At 47.1% G+C, this 20,696-nt stretch overlaps 1 protein-coding gene across 1 annotated transcript in view; it reads left to right on the forward strand.

The window, feature by feature from the left end:
• Positions 1-3,190: 3,190 nt before the first annotated feature.
• DNAH1 (dynein axonemal heavy chain 1) overlaps positions 3,191-20,696 on the forward strand; it is a 74,284-nt gene continuing 56,778 nt past the window's right edge. The window contains exons 1-12 of the mRNA XM_068408332.1: positions 3,191-3,436; positions 4,020-4,092; positions 6,506-6,680; positions 7,190-7,346; positions 7,879-8,011; positions 9,198-9,359; positions 12,572-12,824; positions 14,074-14,231; positions 15,704-15,915; positions 17,122-17,420; positions 18,432-18,582; positions 19,163-19,356. Coding sequence (XP_068264433.1) covers positions 3,224-3,436; positions 4,020-4,092; positions 6,506-6,680; positions 7,190-7,346; positions 7,879-8,011; positions 9,198-9,359; positions 12,572-12,824; positions 14,074-14,231; positions 15,704-15,915; positions 17,122-17,420; positions 18,432-18,582; positions 19,163-19,356 — 2,180 coding nt within the window. The 5' untranslated portion in view covers positions 3,191-3,223. The remainder of the gene's footprint in view (positions 3,437-4,019; positions 4,093-6,505; positions 6,681-7,189; positions 7,347-7,878; positions 8,012-9,197; positions 9,360-12,571; positions 12,825-14,073; positions 14,232-15,703; positions 15,916-17,121; positions 17,421-18,431; positions 18,583-19,162; positions 19,357-20,696) is intronic.

The raw sequence follows: 20,696 nt of genomic DNA on the forward strand, positions 1-20,696 counted from the left end.
AGGGTTATTGAGGCGGGCAGAGGATCTGCTTTCAGGAAGACATCTTCTCTATTTGCAATGAGCTGAACTTCTTTTTTCCCCCACCTTTGAACCTCTCCCTTGTCGAAGTGGAATTCCAGCCCTGAGGAAGTACTCTGAGTAGGAAGGGAGTGAAGGTTGCGAAGGCGGTGTGCAGCTGGCCTCCTGCCTGCAGCCACAGCAGCCGGAGTGTGACGCTAACAGGGCTCTGGGCAGTTTCACTCCTTTTCTTCAGGATCCCTCAGGCAACCAAGAAATCCTCAACCGCGGGCTGTTTCGCACCATTGGCATTTGCTCTTGCAGAGCTGGCTGAAAGCTCGAGCTGCTGCTGCGTGCTTCCTGCAAGATGGCACGTGTTCCCTTCCCCTTGCAGCCTGAGCAGCGACAGCCTTGGCAATCCACGCCAAGCTCTGCTGCCCAGGGATGAGGGCCCAGGGTCACCCTCGGATGGAGAGTGGGAAGGACAGCCCTGGAGTCTGCATGCTGCTCATTGTTTTGGGGGGAGTGGGAAGGCGGAAGGTGCTGTTGGCAGAGTTGGAGGCTAGGGAAGAGTGAACTGCTCTGCAGTAAACCCCTGGCTCAGCAGCTAGGCTGAATAAAAGAGAGAGGATCCCTCTTCTTGTCTTTCAGACCAACCTGGAGACCATTCCTGAGAGCTGGGTGGGAGCACCAAACCATCTGCTAGCTGGAGGCAGTTTGCTTCCTGCCACGCTCTGGGAAACCTCCTTGTTGGAAACTGGTGACATCCTAGTAGCTGGGGTGGCAGGAGGGTAGGATTCCCTTTGTGTTTAGCAGCTCTTCTACCTCCATCAGCTTTAGCACGCTCAGACAAGCTGTTTTACTCATTTGGGGAATTGCTGGGAAAACTTTGGAGGCCTAGTTTTGTTCTTTATTTTGGGTGGCATGTGTCAGGTTTTTTTGCAGTTACAAACACCAGACCCTCCCTCTGTGCATCTGGGAGAGTGTGACAGATGGATGTTTTTGAGCTGGACACTGAGTAGGGGTTTGTTTTATTTTGAGATAAGTGCTTAGGAAGGACTTTATGGAGGTGTGAGTGAGTACAGAGGGAGCAAAGCAGTGAAGAATTAGGCCTGCTGTGGGCAGGCTTGGTACACACTTCCCCCATCACGGGAACTTGGCCATCATTGACAGCAGCCACGTTATTTTCGTTCTAGGCAGAGATTGCCAGTCCTGCTAAATTGGGAGTGCACTCAATCGCTCACCCTACTAAAGGTTGAGATGAACCTTCCATCCTGGAGTTAGCTTTTTTGAGTTGGATGGGTTTAGGATTCTGGTCCTAAGAGGTAAAAGTACAGCAAGTCACGTTGCCACCTCCGCCCCGGCTCCCAGGAAGAGGATGCTCAGGTGACATATCAGGAGAGCTACCACAGGGTCGTTCTGCCTTGCTGCTGTTCTCTGTGCTGGCACAGCAGGCACGAAAAAGTCCAGCAGTGATTCATCAGGAATCCTTGGATCTTGGCTGATACCAATCAGTCCTGCTGGGCTGCTAAAATAGATAGGGCCAGAGCATAAAATAGCTAATAAAAACAAAATCCTCCATGGAAAATTCATTCTTCAGGGTATGAGGTTCCAGTCGCTGCACCAAAGAGAAGCTGAGAGGAGAAAGATTTGAGATTTTCTAGCTTGGAGGAGAGGAGGGGGTATTATTGATCTCGTCTCCCAGGTCTCTCCAATCTGTTCGTTTACTCCATTTCACTTGAAGGATTCGCATTGTGGTAACCCTGATTTATTATCTGATTTCTTTTTTTGATTCAACCTCTCAAAATTGTGCACTGGCTTGAACCTGCAGTAATAAACCAGCACAGTTATTCCCTCTTATCTCCGGCATGCATGTAATGCTTTCTCTGCTGTGTGTATCCGATTCATTCTTGCAGACAGACAGAAAGGTGAAATTTAGAAAAAATTGCCCTCTCTGATCAAGAGTGTAGGACAGGCAGAGTTTTCACTCCATTCAAGAGCAGAGCAGAGTTGTCATCTCTGCATCAGGATGAGTCTCCAGACAGGTACTACTGCTGTGGCTTACAAGACCAGGCAAGGTCTTTCTAATGCTTAGCTGTGGCAAGCTGGAAGACTCCCGCGTAGCAGCCTGTTGCAGAGGCTTGGCCTCCAGAAGTAAGCAAGGCAGACGTGTGGGTCCTAGCAAGGGTGCAGGACACAAACCGTTCATCAGCTAAGGCTGGATGAGGAGTCTGGGTCTAGCCCTGAGCAGGAATTGATGAATAAGCCATGTTGCACTCAGAGTAGCCTTGAGAGACACTGTGGAGGGCTTTGACTTGTAATTTATAGGAATAAGCTATGTGGGTGTGTGCATCATGTCGGCGCATGTGTGTGCAGGCTGGAGGGGCTTGTGTCACTTTAGCTGTACTAATTAGTTACAGTAGTCATCTCTGTGTTTAGACAAGCCTAAAATCAAGGGTTGTATTATCATCGTGCCAGAAGTCTGGGGGCTGCTCTTAATTAGGAACTCCCAGTGCACAAAGGTTTTTATAAAATAAAGCCATACAGCTGTGATATGTGCCTGGACTTGAATCTCCCAAGGTGGAAGAGTAGAAATTATTTGTGAGCTGAGATCACCAGCAAGAATATCCCCTGCAGGAGGAGAGAAAGGGGAGCTGGTGGCTGTATTTTAATATTTGTTAGGCGATGCTTAAACATCTCTCCTGAATTATTTAAATGAGAGTCAGATTGTACACCTGGGAGTAGCTGTGTTGTATCTAGGCTGTAGCCTACTCCCACTGGAGTCGAGTGTGATAAGGTTTTTAGGGGATTTGGGTACAGCAAAAGTAGCACTTGTGTTGTAGTCCCAGTTTACTCAAATTCTCCTGACAGCCTTTTGAATGCCGCCACAGATCCAAGAAGCCCCTGCTGCTTCAGGAAAGCAGCTTTTCATGCTTTTCCCCCTCCAAAACCCATTTGGAATAATAAAGTGCTCTCTTCCCCGGGGTTAGTGAGCCATCGAGTCAGCCAAGTGAGCCCAATGGCCCCCAGGTCACAAAGGCAGCACTTGGTCTCGAAGCAGGGGGTCAAGCCTACCTTGTTACCCACTCATCTTCTTAGCAAGCCAATGATATCCAGCATGGTGGGAGGGTGTGGAGGAGCACCGAAGATAGTGTGTTTAACAGGCTCAATGTCTTTCCACTGCAGCAAGCCCAGGGTTGCATCACAGAATTGTTCTCCTAAGAAGATGGATAAAGCAAAGAAGGATTTGACGAATTCTCAGGGTAGGAGCCTCAAACCTCCTGATACCAGCAATGAGGCTTCATGCTGGGACTGCAGTCCAGGAACGAGTTTGTTGCTTCCTGATAACTGCAACCAGGGGCCAAAAAAGTACTCAGCCTTTAAACAAAAGGCGTTTTATGCTGATGTCCTTACCCCAGGAGCCTCCAACATCTCGGGGGTAAGTGCAAAGAGCAGTTCTTTTTCTACCACTGTCCTTCTAAAATGGAAAGACCTGTAGTATACCTGGTATGGAGAAATACAGCTTTCACCCCAGGTCCTAGCCCTTTGTTTTAGTCAGAGGCCTTTGTGCAAGACCTTGACCCCTACAAAGTGAAGCCATAAGGCTCTTCCTGATCATGGTTGTGCTGCCTTCCTCAATGGCCAGTGCTGTCACTGTCATCATGATGTTACCTGGGTTTAGGATGCCGGGGCAGGCATATGGTTGTGACTGCAGATGATATTTGGAAGTAAAACCTTAATGACTGCCTACCTCGTCAGCCCCCAATCCACATTTTGAGCTGATGTCAGGCTGCACTTTGCTGACAAATCCTCTGCCTCTCTGTGCATTGGGCTGACGTTTCCAGGTATTTGTGCCTCTGAGCCTTTTCTAACCGTTACTCACAGTCTCAATTGTCCCTAAAGCTCTGGTAAAGTCGCTCTTACAGTCTCACTTTCTTTCTGGACCTCTATAACCCACCGTCTCACTGTGCTACAACTGTGCTTTGTTATGTCTGACACTTCTCTCACATTCTGCATTTCAGGATGTCTGTGCTGGCCCCCGTATGTACCACGCTTTGGTAAGACAGGCAGAGCTCGAGCCACACACCCCTAAAGGTAAATATACTTGAGAGGGAATGTGATGTGGTAGGAAATGGGGCCATAATTCTTATGGTTGCTTATAGTGAGCGTGCTGGGAACTAGGCTGATGACTCTAGGTTAGTGCTCTGCCTTCATTCTCCTGTCAGTGCCAGGAATGGTGCTGAGCTGCTTGAATGTCCAGTGAAAAGTGAATTTCATTTAGAGCTGGAGCAAAATGATCTGGTGGTAAAACCATGCTGCCTTTTATCCTCCCAGGGTTCAGGGTAGCATTGCTGCCTATGGGAGTCTGGTCCCACGGGCCATATGCCAGGAGAGCACTGAATTTGCATGCGTTATCGTTGCATATGGAGCCAGCAGTGCCCCTTTCCTGTGAAAATGGGACCTGCCCGTGAGAGCTGTATTCAGGATCTAGGTACCCATAGCCAAAATCATGGTCCTCTCTCATTTATTTATTCTGCATCCAGCTGTGCCCCAGAGTGGCTTGTTCTCCCTAGATGCAAGGGGTCTTTGTGTATACAGAGCTGCTGGTCCCATCTGCTTACAAGAGCTTGTTGTATCGTGGATGCTTAAATATAGGAACAGAGCATGGTTGAAAGGTTTGCCTGCACTCTCCTGGCCCCTAGAGCACCCTTAGGGATATGGATCATAGGCTGGCAGCAGGTGGGGAGAAAGTGTGCATGTGAGAGGATTTTAGTCTTAGAGAAAGATGGTAACTATATATATACCACCTTCCTGTGCTTAGAAGTGACATTTATTTTCATGAGTGAGGACAAATGACTGCATCCTCAAGTGAATCTTGACAAGCTAGACTCATCCCTAACGAGTGGAGACAGTTCTCTATTTATGATCTGCTGCTTCTTCAAGGGGTAAGAAGCTATCAAGCTGGAAATGTAAATGCAAATGAAACGCTAAGTATTGACATAAATAGTTGATAGTGCACAAAGTGCCATAATGGATGGTGCCGTGGATTTTGCAACAGTGAAGTGACAAAATTGGAACAGCTGTGCTCCCTGCCACAAATATAAATCAGGGCCATTCTGTAAAGACCCCAAGCAAGAGATATGCATGAGGCTAAAGGAGCTGTAGTAAACCCTCTGCATTTTAGAGATTCCTCGAAGTTGGTATGGACAATGGAAATGTTTAGGATCCTATTTATTCCAGGCCAGGAGTCCTCCCTAAGAAAGGGGAGCAGAGAGAGAGGAGCCAGTTCAGTGGCTATTTCCTTTAGTCCCTAAGCAGACAATGTATAGCTACAGAGGTTGTGTCAGGGGCCAGTTAAGAAGGGCAAGGGAATGACCTCTTAGAGGACCCTTTCTGTACGTGATCATCCTGAAAAGTGTCTGACTTCAGCATTTTTGGCTGCTCTGCACTGTTGATTTGAACTCAGTGGGTCGCATCCATGACGCAAGCAGACGTACGTGGAGCAAGGTGCAGGATTGGGTCCAGAGCTTGGCGTCCATACCCGTTTACAAGCCAGAACCTTAAGTTTCTCCTTGGTAAAGTGTGAAAGTTCATCAGATGAAAAGCTCTCACTCCACTAAAATCTATTTTTAGCTCAATGCTTAGCTCTGTCTAGGGAATAGTGCTTTTTAAAGCTTGCATGCAATTACTTAATTTAGGTTAAGCTTCAAATTCCCAGTTTGCTGCTGTTCTATTATTTGCAGCTTGTTTAGCAATATAAACAGTTTAGTTTATTTATGGGGTAAATGACGTGGTTTAATTTCAGCCAGTCCTTGGAAATGAACACTTTTTGCTTAGTCCAAACTTGCATTGAAAACATTTGGCCAAATTGTGAGATTGTTGGCTGTTTAACTCAATTTTTTCTCACACCAGTGCTGATGTGAGTGGGAGGTTCGTTTGAGCAAAACCTGAGGTTTGTCCCAAGTAAGGTGTGAACAGGGACTTCAGCACATAAAGATGACCTGAGTGACTTGTTCTCTCCTGCAATATTCGTAAGTCCTTTATCACCATCTTAACTGAGTTCCTCCTAGCTACAGCTGACTCTTGGTCTCAGGGCACTCCAGGGAGGCAGGGGAATCCCACCCCTTTCTGGGAGTGAGGGAAGCCATGCACTAGAGACAGAAACTTTCCCACAATCATCTAGAGAGTCCGTAGCAAAGCTGGGAACAGAACGGAGCTCCTTAGAGCCAGGTCAGTGCCCTACCTCCTAATAAGGTGCATGACAGTACTTCTCAGTGGAGGCTTCTTCTATGCCATCATTTTGATACTGGAAAACCATAATGACATATTGCAGCAGGAAAAAAGATCTTCCTTTCTTTTTTCCATTTGATGTCTGCTTGATTTCTCTCACAAATCTAGTTAAGTGACTTCTGCAGACAACCCAGGAGACAGCACAGTCCTGTGTGTGTGAATGTAAAGCAGAATGATGTCTGGTGGTTTCAGATGCATGTTTCTCTTTGTCTCTTAGTCACAACCTTCAAGATACCTGAGGACTTCAGAAGTATCCTGGATAAGCAAGTGATTGGACCAACCACTGAGAACCTCATCAAATCAGATTTCCCTGAACAATCATTTAAGCCCAAAGTGCAGATTGCCTTCAAACGGCTTCCAGGGCAATGCCCTCGGGAGATTGAGGTAGAGAGGTAAGTAACCAGGAGGTGGCTAGAGACATCATTACGGTATGGACGCAACAGATTAGGGTGTTGATTTTTGCTTTCAAGATATGACATGTCAAAAATCTTTAGGAAAATACTATCCTGTAAGGCAGTGGTCTCCAAAGTGGGGTGTGCGCATCGCAGGGAGTACACAAGACAATTCCTGGGATGCAGGAAGAAAATATTTTTTTCAAAATAGGGTTGATTTCATCTTTTTCTCATCCTTTTTTACTTTCTATTTTTGTGTATGCTCTATAACGTACATAATATATTGGTACAGTAGTACATGTATATAATTTATAAATTGGACTAGATGATCATTGTGGGTCCCTTCCAACTGAACTATTCTATTCTATAGATGAAGAAATATACATGTATGTGGTGTGCACTCAAAAACGTTTTTACTGATAGGGGTGCACGATCAAAAAGTGGAGTTACAGGCATGGGAGCCCTTCTAGGCGCATTGAGTGGTTATTTCCCCCTCTGATTCAAACCAGGAGAAGACGGCTATATCGCAGCTTCGATATTGCTCAGCTCTTAGCCAGCAAGGGGATAGACTCCAACCAGTTGATGCCAAGGCACCACGATCCTGACAATATGCCAACTATTCAGGAGAAGAAAGATCCTGTCTTTCCCATCTACCTCCCATTAAAGGTAAGAGAGTGTGTTTGGCACTTGTGATCTATCTCATTGCTTATATCACAGGATGTTTCTGAGAATTGCAGGACACTTAGCCATCATTGGTACAGGCGGTAAAAGAAGGAAATGCTTTAGAGCAGGTTTGGGCCCTGAAGGATCTGTACAAGATGCTGGGCATCTTCTGCAGGGTGCCCACAACTTCCGTCAGAATTAATAGTCCTTGAAGGTGACCCTCACTGTCGTTTATGTGTCCAAAGAAAAGGTATTGTCTCGTGTTTCCTTCTGGATGAAGTACTCGGCAGTATTACTGCGTGAGACCTCTCCAGGTGGTGTCTCTGCTCCCTAGGAAAGGGCTACAGGTATGGATATTGCTGTTTGGGAGAAGATTGTTGATCAAAGATCAGCACAGCTTTTGCACATGGACTGTTTTCTCTTTTTGTAGCCCATTTAGGAACTGCATGTTAATTTTCCTCCCATGAAATTTTGTCTCAGGTGTTTTCTTCTCTCTGAAGTAAGACTTCATTTCACTCATGTCCTGGCTTTTTAGATATTTGACAATGACGAGTATGACTGTCGAACTCCAGAAGAGTGGATCTCGCAAGGACTGGAGCCAGGATCTCACGACAGAAAGCCAGTGCCTGGAAAAGCGCTTTTACCTACAGATGATGTACTGGGACACGGTAAAGCTTGAATGAGTTACTGCTCAAGTGAGGCAGTGCTAACAATTACAGGCCCATTCAGCAGAAGGGAGCATGTAGATTCTGACAAATGTAGCTCTGAATAGCAGAAAAGCAATAACTCATTCTGACCAGGTTCAGGCAGACAGAGCAAGAAACCAGGGATCTCAATGATTGTCAGTCCTGCCCTGGACTAACTGTTTCCGCTTTTTTTAGAATTAGCCTCTGCCTTTTGCCCTCCTTTCTGTGCCTGGAAGTCAGTACAGTCAAAATTTCGCGTTATTGATACGTAGGTATCATCATGAAGTTAGCTCGTTGGCTTGAACACAGTATGTTCTGCCTGGATTTCGCTATGAGTGCAGGATCAGAAGTCAAGTTCAGACTGCAGTGAAAATCCAAGTAGTAAATCTGGGGCAAATTAAGTGACGTGGACATCTTGTTTTCCTGTTGCTCAGAGCCTTCCCAGTGAGAAGGCATCAGTAGGTACTGGTGTCCAGTTGCGGCTGCAGCTCGCATCAACACATCTGCACTAGCTTTAAAGTGTAGGAACTGGCATACATGGGTATATATCTGTCTGGCTGGCATCTCCCAGCGTTTAAAAGGATCCAAACATTTGAGAGGTGACCTGGGAATGACTCAGAGAAATAATGGATTGGGGGAGAAGGTACAGGGTTTTACACCCACTCCTAATTAGAAGAGCGAGGACTTGTGTGCAGGGCGACTCAGGGCTAGAGCCGCACATGGGAAAGGAGAATGGGATCCCCATAGAGCCCATGTGGGTAATGAGGGGTTGTGGATCAAGGGGTGAAGGAATGGGGAGGCATTGGGGTCCCCGGGTATGGGCTGAAAGAGAGGATGTAGGGGCATATGGGACCCAAATATGAGACTATGGCTGCAAAGAGTGAGTGGGAGTGCCTGAAGCAGGCAGTGGGAGGATGGTGCAAAGGGAACCCACAGAGCTAAGAGGAGGAAAATGGAGGGCTCTGGTGTGTGCAAACAGTTGGAAATGCTAAGCTGTAAGACCTGAGTTCATTATTTAGTTGATCACAGCAGAAATTATGTGAGATTGACCGAGATTCAAGCTAGTAAATGGATTTGACTGTAGCCTCATCACACTGATCAGGAAAGTCCATTTGCTGTAGCCTCCAGGAGAATGGACTAACCCTGTTTTAATCCTTGATTCTCTCAGAGGACCCCAAAAGCCAGAAGTTAATCTACGAGTGGATTGATGTTGGTGTTCTGGATTATGACAAGAAGACAGAGCTCTATTTGGTCCATAAAACAGATAAGAACGGGCTGGTGCATGATGAAGAAGGGAGACCCATTCTCAATGGAGGAATAACTCCAGAAGGTATGTTTCAAGTAAGGCCTTTTGGGACCTGGCATATACTCTGAGAGCCAGTCCATTACCCTGGTCCTAGGTAGAGATGGGAAGGACATCAAGAAGTAATTTCATTCCTTTCCCTGTTATCACTCTTGACACATGTCTGTTTAACCTGTCCTGAAAAACCTCCAGGGGAGAGAGCTCCACATCTTAATTTGAATCACAGAATCACAGAATCACAGAATGTTAGGGATTGGAAGGGACCTCGAAAGATCATCTAGTCCAATCCCCCTGCCGGGGCAGGATTGCCTAGACCATATCACACAGGAACGCGTCCAGGCGGGTTTTGAATGTCTCCAGAGAAGGAGACTCCACAACCTCTCTGGGCAGCCTGTTCCAGTGTTCAGTCACCCTTACAGTAAAGAAGTTTTTCCTCAAATTTAAGTGGAACCTCCTGTGCTCCAGCTTGCACCCATTGCCCCTTGTCCTGTCAAGGGATGTCACTGAGAAGAGCCTGGCTCCATCCTCATGACACTTGCCCTTTACATATTTATAAACATTAATGAGGTCACCCCTCAGTCTCCTCTTCTCTAAGCTAAAGAGACCCAGCTCCCTCAGCCTCTCCTCATAAGGGAGATGTTCCACTCCCTTAATCATCTTCGTGGCTCTGCGCTGGACTCTCTCTAGCAGTTCCCTGTCCTTCTTGAACTGAGGGGCCCAGAACTGGACACAATACTCCAGATGCGGCCTCACCAGGGCAGAGTAGAGGGGGAGGAGAACCTCTCTCGACCTGCTGACCACACCCCTTCTAATACACCCCAGGATGCCATTGGCCTTCTTGGCCACAAGGGCACACTGCTGGCTCATGGTCATCCTGTTGTCCACTAGGACCCCCAGGTCCCTTTCCCCTACGCTGCTCTCCAACAGCTCTGTCCCCAACTTGTACTGGTACATGGGGTTGTTCTTGCCCATATGCAGGACTCTACACTTGCCCTTGTTATAGTTCATTAAATTTCTCCCCGCCCAACTCTCCAGCCTGTCCAGGTCTCTCTGAATGGCTGCGCAGCCTTCCAGCATCTCAGCCACTCCTCCCAGTTTTGTGTCATCAGCGAACTTGCTGACAGTGCACTCTAATCCCTCATCCAAGTCATTAATGAATATATTGAATAGAACTGGTCCCAGAACCGACCCTTGCGGAACTCCGCTAGACACAGGCCTCCAACTGGACTCTGTCCCGCTGACCACTACTCTCTGGCTTCTTTCCTTCAGCCAGTTCACAATCCACCTCACTACCCGATCATCCAGACCACACTTCCTCAGTTTAGCTGCGAGGATGCTGTGGGAGACCGTGTCAAACGCTTTACTGAAATCGAGATAGACCACATCCACAGCTTTACCATCATCTATCCACCGGGTAACATCCTCATAAAAGGCTATCAAGTTGGTTGAGCAAGACTTCCCGTTGGTGAAGCCATGTTGACTGCCCCTAATGATCCCCCTATCCTTGATGTGCCTAGAGACAGCACCAAGAACAAGTTGTTCCATCACCTTTCCGGGGATGGAGGTGAGGCTGACCGGTCTATAGTTACCCGGGTCCTCCTTCCTGCCCTTTTTGAAGACTGGAGTGACATTCGCTTTCCTCCAGTCCTCAGGCACCTCTGCTGTTGCCCATGACTTAGCAAAGATGATGGAGAGTGGCCTAGCAATGACTTCCGCCAGCTCCCTCAGCACCCGCGGATGCATCCCATCAGGGCCCATGGATTTATGGACATCCAGGTTGCTTAATTGGTCCCTGACCCAGCCCTCATCAACCGAGACAGATTCCTCCTCTATCCTGACTTCTTCTGAGGCCGCAGGGATCCAGGGCTCCTCAGGACAGCTTCCAACAGTATAGACAGAGGCAAAGAAGGCATTCAGTAACTCCGCCTTCTTTTTATCCTCTGTCTCCAGGACCCCCACCTCATTCATCAGTGGGCCTACATTGCCTCTAGTGTTGGCTTTACCTGCAATGTATTTGAAGAAGCCCTTTCTGTTGTCCTTGACCTCTCTTGCAAGGTTTAATTCCAAGGAGGCCTTAGCTTTCCTAGTTGCCTCCCTACATCCTCTGACAACAGACTTATATTCCTCCCAAGTGGCCAGCCCCTCCTTCCACGATCTGTACACCTTCTTCTTCCACTTGAGTTTGCCCAGCAGTTCCCTGTTCAACCATGCAGGTCTCCTGGTACCCTTCCTTGACTTCCTACCTGTTGGGATGCTCTGATCTTGAGCTCGGAAGAAGCAGTCCTTGAACGCTAACCAACTATCTTGGGCCCCCTTACCTTCTAGTACCCTGTCCCATGGGATTTCCCCTAGCAATTGCCTGAAAAGGCCAAAGTTGGCCCTCCTGAAGTTCAGGGTTGCGATTCTGCTAGCTATTCTGTTCCTGCCACATGAGATCCTGAACTCTACCATCTCATGGTCGCTACAACCAAGGCTGCCCTCAACCTTCACCTCTTCCACCAGACCCTCCTTGTTAGTGAGGATCAGATCCAGCAGCGCTCCTCTCCTAGTTGGCTCATCCACCATTTGCATCAGAAAGTTATCATCAATGCACTGGAGGAACCTCCTGGACTGGGGATGGCTGGCTGAGTAGGCCTCCCAGCAAATATCAGGGTAGTTGAAATCCCCCACAACAACCAGGCCCTGTAATTGCGAGACTGCTCTCAGCTGCCTGTAGAAGGCCTCATCACCCTCCTCATCCTGATCCGGTGGCCTGTAATAGACACCCACAACAGTATCACCCCTGCCAGCCTGCCCCTTAATTCGCACCCACAAACTCTCAACTCGCTCCTGATCTGCCTCTGGACAGAACTCAATACATTCTAGCTGCTCACTCACATAAAGAGCAAAACCTGTTTGAAAACCTGTTTGAGGCCTTCCCTTTGGAGATACCTTTCCTTTTTCTGTCTCCCATCTTTCCTGCCTTCAAGACAAGTTAAATAATGATCTTTCTGGGCCAATGCCATTTTGAGGGGGTTTGTCGACAGATTAAGATGAAGTGCCCCTCTTTTGAAAGGTTTGGAGATGCTGCTAATTCCATGCTCCTTGTCTCTTGCTGTCCTCAGCTTTGGTCCCTCATTTTGATCTCCAGTACGCCAACTCAATTATATTGTCCCTCAAAAAGCTGCTGTCAGCATTGCAAGCCATGCTGAGTTTTGTGTTCCCTGTAGACTCTTGTAAGCTTTACTTTCATTTCCCAGGAAGAGCCCCGTTGTTGTCACATCAGTACTGGGTGCCACGAGTTTGCTTACTGTTTCTGGCCGAAGATCCCTGGGTGTTTGCGCAGCGGGTAGTTTCTGCCAACAGCTTACGTAAGAAGACACAGGCGCTGCTGATGTATCACCTGTATGTGGACTGCATGCCCACAGATGGACTAAATAGCATCAGCGAGGAGAGCCTGCAGAGAATTAGGCTGCTGGCTATGAATACTCCCAAACTGGAGAAAGATAAGAGGTAAAGTATCAAGTACATGTCTGGGGTCTCAGCCTTCAGTCCATTAATATTGTAGGACTTCATAGGGCTACAAAACAAGTGGCAATGGAGGCAGAGCTTGAACATTCAACTCATAGACCATGGATCTCATCTGCCTTCTAGCCTGTGGACATGCACACCACCCTTTTGCCCAGAGTGTCATCAGAAGTAGGTAGGACAAGAGCCCAAGGGACACATGTACAGGATGGGTGATCTGTCAGTGTTACCAGATGAAGTAGATGTACTTCATATGCAGATCCACTGAGCCATGCTTACACCTGCAGTTAAGCAGCCTTCAACAACAGGAAGGTTGGACAGACATGGCATGGTTGACCTTGCTGTCTCCCTGTGCTTTCAGGGAACAGATCAGTCATTGCTGAATTGATCTGCAGACCACCAGCTGTCTCCAGAGAGTTGGCTGTTGTTTGCTGGTGACTCTTCTACTTGTTAACAGCTGCTAAAATCAAAAGATCTGCATAGCATGAAGCAAACAGAACAGGAGATCTCCACCTGGATATAATCGAGTGTCTCTTTGAGATGCAGTTCGTATCAGGAAGGCATTTTAAGAGTCCCTGGGCTGATGAATCATGAGCCATTGGTGGTGTCGCTGGGAATCAGACATGACTGATTGTCCCGCTCAGAGACAGGGAGGTGTGAAGGGCTGCATGGTCTGCCAGCCTAAACTAGAGAGTAGGAGAGTAATTATTTTCTGTTTGTGAGCAGAAATATAGGTCTAAAGAAAAGTACTCTGCCTGCTTGAGGTGAAAGATGATGATTTCCTAGGACAAACAGAGCAGGGTTTCAGCAGTTATACGCATGTTTTGGCTGAGGAGACTGATTTCAAGAGGAGGCAGGAGGAAGCTGGGAGGACAGCTCGGGTAGCCCAGCTTTTCCAGAACTGCCAGCTAGCTTCCTCAGTTCTTGTTTTTTTTCCCCTGTTCTCTGTAATGCTTCTCCCCCTGCGCACTCCCAGTGGAGATTTTGCTTTGATCTGAGAAGGCTGCAGTCCTAGTCCCAGGTCCCCACTTGCCTCTGTCATTAAATGTCCAGTTGACAGCTGTGCTGGCTGCTTCATTGTCTGCACAGCTCTCCTTATGTGTTCAGTAGTAGGTGAGCTTCTGGGTTAGCAAATCCAGGAGGGAGGGAGTGAAAGGTGGGTTTTGCAGTAAAGCTACAGACATACTTCTGCTCAAACACTGTGGATTATCATTGTTTCCTTGTCTTTTAACAGGGTATTAGACCATATGTGCTGCCTGGAGAAAGAAGTGAAATTAGACTATGAACGCACCATGAACAGGGTGATCTTTGACAGAGTTGTCACTTCCAAACCTGAGATGTTTTCGTATGTCACCCTGCCAGACAAAGAGGAGAAGAAAGTACCACAGAAAGGTACGGGGCACAGTGAAGCAGTTTGAACTCGGCATGGTTAGAGGACCCCTTGTCTTTGATAGGATTCGTGCTTTGTTGTAGAAACTCTCAGGTTCATGTTAATGATTACGGCTCACAAGGAGCCGCAGCAAGACATTATATGAGACTTTCAAGTTATGTTTGCTCTTTTTTAGGGTATATTTGCATGTTCCTGTTACCTCAGTATAACACATTACCATCTATCATCAGCTAAGCTGCAGTAGCTCTGCAAGTGTAGCCTTAATGGCACCAAATGTATGGCAGTGTAATTAGCTTAATGGCCTTCTGCTCTGCACTATTCTGGAGCTGGCTGCCTTCCGTTTGCTGTGCTCAGCTGTGGCATACTTCAGGTGTGAAAGAGGGCTCAGGGTCTTTTAGAGTCCTGAACTGGGGGAAAATGGCCACAGTAAAAGATGGGCAGTGTATTTGGTGCAGTTCGATCTTCCAAAGGTTGGAACACCTTGAGGTGGTTCACAAGTGGCCTGTCACAGATCACAGAATCACAGAATGTTCGGGATTGGAAGGCACCTCGAAAGATCATCTAGTCCAATCCCCCTGCTGGAGCAGGATTACCTAGATCATGTCACACAGGAATGCGTCCAGGCAGGTTTTGAATGTCTCCAGAGAAGGAGACTCCACAGCCTCTCTGGGCAGCCTGTGCCAGTGTTCAGTTACCCTCACTGTAAAGAAGTTTTTCCTCATATTTATGTGGAACCTTCTGTGTTCCAGCTTGCACCCATTGCCCCTTGTCCTGTCAATGGATGTCACTGAGAAGAGCCTGGCTCCATCCTCATGACACTTGCCCTTTACATATTTATAAACATTAATGAGGTCACCCCTCAGTCTCCTCTTCTCCAAGCTAAAGAGACCCAGCTCCCTCAGCCTCTCCTCATAAGGGAGATGTTCCACAGATGGGATCATAGAATCATAGAATGGTTTGGGTTGGAAGGGACCTTAAAGATCATCTAGTTCCAACCCCCTTGCCATGGGACTGGACACCTTTCCACTAGACCAGGTTGCTCAAAGCTCCATCCAGCCTGGCCTTGAACACTTTCAGGGAGGGGGCATCCACAGCTTCTCTGGGCAACCTGTGCCAGTGTCTCACCACCCTCACAGTAAAGAATTGACTCATCTGTGCCTTGAAACCTCAGTGGGAAGATTCTTCAAGTCCAGTGTTCTTTCTCATGGAAACTTTATAAGCCAAAGCCTCGGGAAGGTCAGGCACCAAGGCAGTCCCTCAGCCCCTTATGAGAGGCTGCAGAAAGTCTCTGCTGCAGAGCAGACACTTTCTCTTTCATCCAGCCGTCTGCTGAAACTGATACACGATAAGGCCTGTGCATCAGAGGAGAGTCCTCTTCCCAAGTGCTGTCCCAAAGGGAGCTCTACTCTTCCTCTGAAACAGAAGCTGGGATGGCCATTGCAGGCAATAACATGTTATTTTTTTTTGGTACCAGGGCTCATCTGGATCCCAGACTATCCTTTTGATAAACAACAAGCAGATTTCAACTTGGTCTCACCCCTGACCAGGCCAGAAGTCATCCTTCTCCTTACACAGGTGCAAGATGAGTGCGACAAGGCAGCCAGCATGTCTCTGTTTAACTCAACCTTAGCCAAGTATGTCTGCTTGGAGGAGTTTGAACAGATCCAGACCCAGTCCTTCACTCAGGTGAGTGGAAGAAGCGTGGGAGGTGAACCCGTGGAGCAGCCAGCAGGGCTGTCAGCGTGTATTAGACAGATGCAGGAGCTGCAGATCGATTCTCTGGAAATCAATGAGCTTTCAAAGGAGACATTGTGGGTGGGACAGGAGGAATCTGCATGTGCGTGTCAAATTTATTTGGATGTGGGGAGAATGGGCTGGAAGAGCCGTAGCCTCCTAGTTAGTATCAGCCAATGCTGACCATGCTCTTGGTCATGTGTTGAGGAAGTGGCCACATAGGGCTACAGCCCCTCTTTCCTCCTCCTGGTCTCCACGCAGATAACAATCCTGGTTTGCACTCAAAAGTTTCCAGTTTTTTTGGTTTTATTTCCCTATCCCTCCAGCTGCAAGGCACAAGAGCTTTGATTCCTCCTGAAGCACTTGTGGGGGTAATACTTTTCTACACTCTGTTCTCTGTGTACTTAGCTTACTCTGCTTGCAATGCCAGTAGACAGACTAGGGCAAAAATTTGCAATTCTGTGGTAACTCTCACCAGAAGAGAGTTCCCTGCCCTCTAAATGAAGGTGGTACATTGCATGCTGGATGTGGCCACATGGAGTAGCTTGCACAGGGTTACACAGTACAGTAGTGGCAGAGGGCATGTGCTGGTCCTTCCCAGTCCCATGCTGTTTCAACTAGGCAGTGCTGTCATCCACTCAGTGACTGAGGTTGTTTTATTACACACAAACAGCAGCTGCCTGTGGAGCAAAAGTGACACTTGGTGGTATTTTAATAAATTAGAACACTGCAGACTGCTGCTGCCCTTGGCTTCTTCCCCTCTTTCTCCTTGCTTGTCAAGAGAAGACAGCATTCTGTCCTTTACTTGCTCATCACACTGTCTACACAACTTTTTATGAGGGACCCTGACAAAGGCAGCTCCAGGGATACTGCTCTATAGAAAAGAGAAGAAAAAGGAAACACTGTGTATAAAAATAAATAGAGCACTCCCGCTTTTTTACTACCAGGCTTTCTTTTTGTAGGTCTTTTGTCAGTTCAGATGCCACGTGTGTGTGCATGAATTTGAGAGCTGCTGTTTAGCTGCCACAGCTCTCAGAGAACAGTTGCCTTTCACATCAGAGAAAGGTCCAGCAGCCTCAGCTAGCAGCTAACCTCATCATGCTGCTTTCCCATCAGCCCTTGGAGGATTACACAGCTTGCTTTGTTTCTTTGCCCTAGGTTCAGGTGTTTCTCAAGGAGACTTGGATCAGTGCTCTGAAGACTGCAATAAAGAACAACCTGAAAGATGCAGACAAAGACTGGTACAACCTGGAACAGAGCCACTGGGATGTCTACCAGATGTCCAAGCTGTGTAAGCTGATGAAGCGCATCAAATTCATCCTTCAGGACACTCTGCGTTATCTGGTCCAGAACTCACTGAGCAGCTTCACCCGGCTTATACTGGATGCTTGTCATGGTACCCAGAATTGCCCAGAGGACATGGAATGGGGAGATGACCTAATCAATAGTCCCTACAGGTAAGGGAGAGGAGAAAAATGGGTGGAAAGAGCAGAAAAGTGTAGTGCTGTTGTCTTTCTAACTACTGTTTTTGCAAGCAAGCTTTGTCGTGTCTGGGAGCTTTAGGCTAGGCCCTTCTCCCTGGTCCTCCACCTGACAGATTTGCTTGAGTCTGGAAGAATGACACAGAGCTGGCTGCTCTGTTAGTAGAGATTTCAACTTGCTGTTAGTGATATGAGGCAGCCCATCAGAACCAAGGTGTGCTACTTTGACCTACAGTTCTAAAGATTAGCCACTTCCAGCATTCTCAGGGGAGCAAATAATTACTACTAGCTTTTTTTCTGGAGGCCAGGAAGAAGAATACCAGGAGGCATGGCTGCTTAATTCCATTCTTGGATTAAACCTCAGGAGTAGGATCTGGCCTGGGATCTCTAAAGAATACCAAATTTGGGCTGTCACAGAATGTGTCACATGTTCTTCTGTTGGGTATTGGTTTAAGAATTTCTGTCCTTCATGGTATTAAAAAAGGAAGGTTTAGAAATTGAAAACGGGAAGAAAAGAAAAAAACCCTGCCACTTTCATGAGGCCTTTTACCTTGAAATCAGTGGAGTCTTGACACTGACTTCAGCTGATCCTGGGCCATGCTGGTATCATACAAGATTGGGAGACAGTGAATATAACTCTGGAAGGTACATTTTAAGAGTATATTTGAGATGCTGAAAGCCTGGTTTGAAAAGCATCTGCAATTTTTGTGTAAAGCAGCTCCAGTTATTAACATAAAGTTATGACTTTTGGGGATCCTGGTATGTCATGACTGACTCTTCATTTGCAGATAGACAAGAGTTCTCAATATCTTTACTGGTAAATTCAGAACGCAGTGTTTCATACCTTCATCTGCATGGGACAGTCCTCCTCTCCTCTGCTTTCCTTTCCTGTCCAGTAGGCATTTTAGTATCAGCACCAGAGCAATATAGTTGTGTGCCATTGTCTCAAAAAGCGTCCGTGTTCTTCCTGATCTCTTCCCACTGCAGGCCTCAAAGGAATCCACTCTTTGTAACAGACCTTGTGCTAGACAGCAGTGGTGTTCACTTCAGCCCCCCTGTGGAGAGCTTTGAGAAGTCCCTGATTTCTCTGTTTGACAAGGCAATCCTGGTGACTCACACTGTCCCGCAGCTGGAGAAGGTGAACTCTTCTGCATCAACAGTGATGTAGCTGTGCAAGTCTTCTCAGTGCATTGCAGCTTGGCATAGCCCATGAGCTTGTACTGAGGGAGGGAGTTGCAGAAGTGGTTGGTTGGGAATCTGGTTTAATTAATTTGAGCACAGCACTGTGCTAATGCAGTTGTATTCTGACAGGATTTATTCAAGCTCCCCAAATCTGTCGCTATTTTATGTGGTTGCTATCTCTGCTTAGGTGCTGCAGTTCTGTGGTGACATGTCCTAAGTATCCTGGTTGCCCTAAGTGCATGGCACTGGCAAAAACAGACTCGTAAAGGAAATAGCACCTTTTCTGGTCCTGTCAGTCTGGTGCAGATGTCTTCTGCATGTGCATCCTTCTGTCTGTTACCGTGAAAGACCTATCTCCCTAGATCCTCCTTTTTTGCAAGTGGCAACGTAAAACTGATAAAACAATTCCTGACGCAATGTAGAAGGATAGACTGCATGACTTCCCGAAGGTGCCGCTAGTGATCGTCTCACCCCTCTCCTGAGGAGGCATGATTAACTCTGCTAGTCCTGAAAGACCTCTCACCTTCCTCTTCCAGTATGTGTTGGAGAACATACTTATCACAGGCACACCCTTGCTGGACTCAGTGGGCTTGCACGAACCAGAAGTGGAAGAACTACGTGAGGCTATGCGGTCTGCCATTCAGAAGACACTGATCCCTCTCCAAGCCTATGCCAAGAGATATGAGAAGTTCTTAGAGCTAAATAACAATGACATCCAGTACTTCCTAAGGTAAGTGGCTTCTGACAGAGGCACCTCTAACCCAAATGGCAAGCCTTTTCAGAAGCTGTTCTGTGGATGTGCCTGACAATGTTGGACCTGTTCTGAGACCACAAATGTGCATGATGTGCCTCAGATGTGAGATCAGGCATCCATCAGAGGCAGCCTTCAGCCATGGGCAATGGTCCATGCTTTTAGAGGATGCTGGTGGGGGCAGTGAGAATTTCTTCCCACCTCTGACAGCAGTCACATTCCTGTCATGTTTGTAAGTGTAATTGGAGATATTAATGGCCCTAAAAATGACTCATCCTGTTTGAAAATCCAGTTAGCATACTTGACTCTGACCTCCTTCAAATAGCGTCTGTTCAGGCTGATAACATTCTGTAGAAAGTAATGTTTTCTTTTGTTTCAGCCTCATTGTTTTCACTGCCAAAACTCTTTGCACCTATGCTGTCCTTTAGCCTCTGTTACTTTAATGGGTTTCTTTTTTATGCCTCATGTTTTCTCCAAACAGTGGGAATGAAGCCCCTTTTCTGTTATTCCAGCTTAATCAATTACAAATCCCATCTGACAAATTCCTGTCTCTTCCCAGAACACACTGAAGTACCTGCCCTCCCACAAGGTGCCTCCTGATCTTCCCCTGTTTACACCAGTGCTATCATTTTGTCTCTCCCCCTCCTCTTGCCTTATTACTTCTTTCATCTTTTTCTTCCACTCCTTTTCTGCAGCTAAAATATTTTGTGCTCTTACTCCACTCCACACTTATTGTGCTCTAAAACCCATTCTAGATTTGAGTCTGTCCCTTCCCTTGCTCCCCAGTAATGTTCCTCAGCTACATACCAGTTCCATGTCTTCTCCTATACGCATCTGCTGAAACTGGGGGCCTGTCTACACCACTACGTGGGTGTAGCTGCGGTGCAGGTAGGCATAGACAGCCTGGCTTCCTCTGCGTGGCATTGGTAACAGTAGCAGTGAAGATGCTGAAGCAGAGCCTTCAGTGCGGGCTGGTCACCCAAACAGAGGGACTTTACATGGGGTGTCTTTGCTGCTGTAGCTTCCCATACTCAGTTAAAGCTAGCACTCATGTACTTGACTGTGATACAAACAGTCCTCACTTCCTATGTAGGCATATCTTTGGTTGTAAGGTCTAGAAGGCATTGGTACCCTCTCAGTCTGTGCTTGCAGAAAGTTGTATACATTCAAATAGATGCATGTTTTAATAACAGCAAACGTACTCATTATTAGTTTAATGTCTTAATCCTTTGGGCGGACACATCTAGACTTCCTACGAAAAGCCTGGATGCTCAAATAATCTTGAGGTCTATGTTACCTTTTTTTCGTTGTTGTTTTTA

This window comes from Nyctibius grandis, chromosome 10, assembly GCF_013368605.1.
Source record: "Nyctibius grandis isolate bNycGra1 chromosome 10, bNycGra1.pri, whole genome shotgun sequence".
Lineage (NCBI taxonomy): Eukaryota > Metazoa > Chordata > Aves > Nyctibiiformes > Nyctibiidae > Nyctibius > Nyctibius grandis.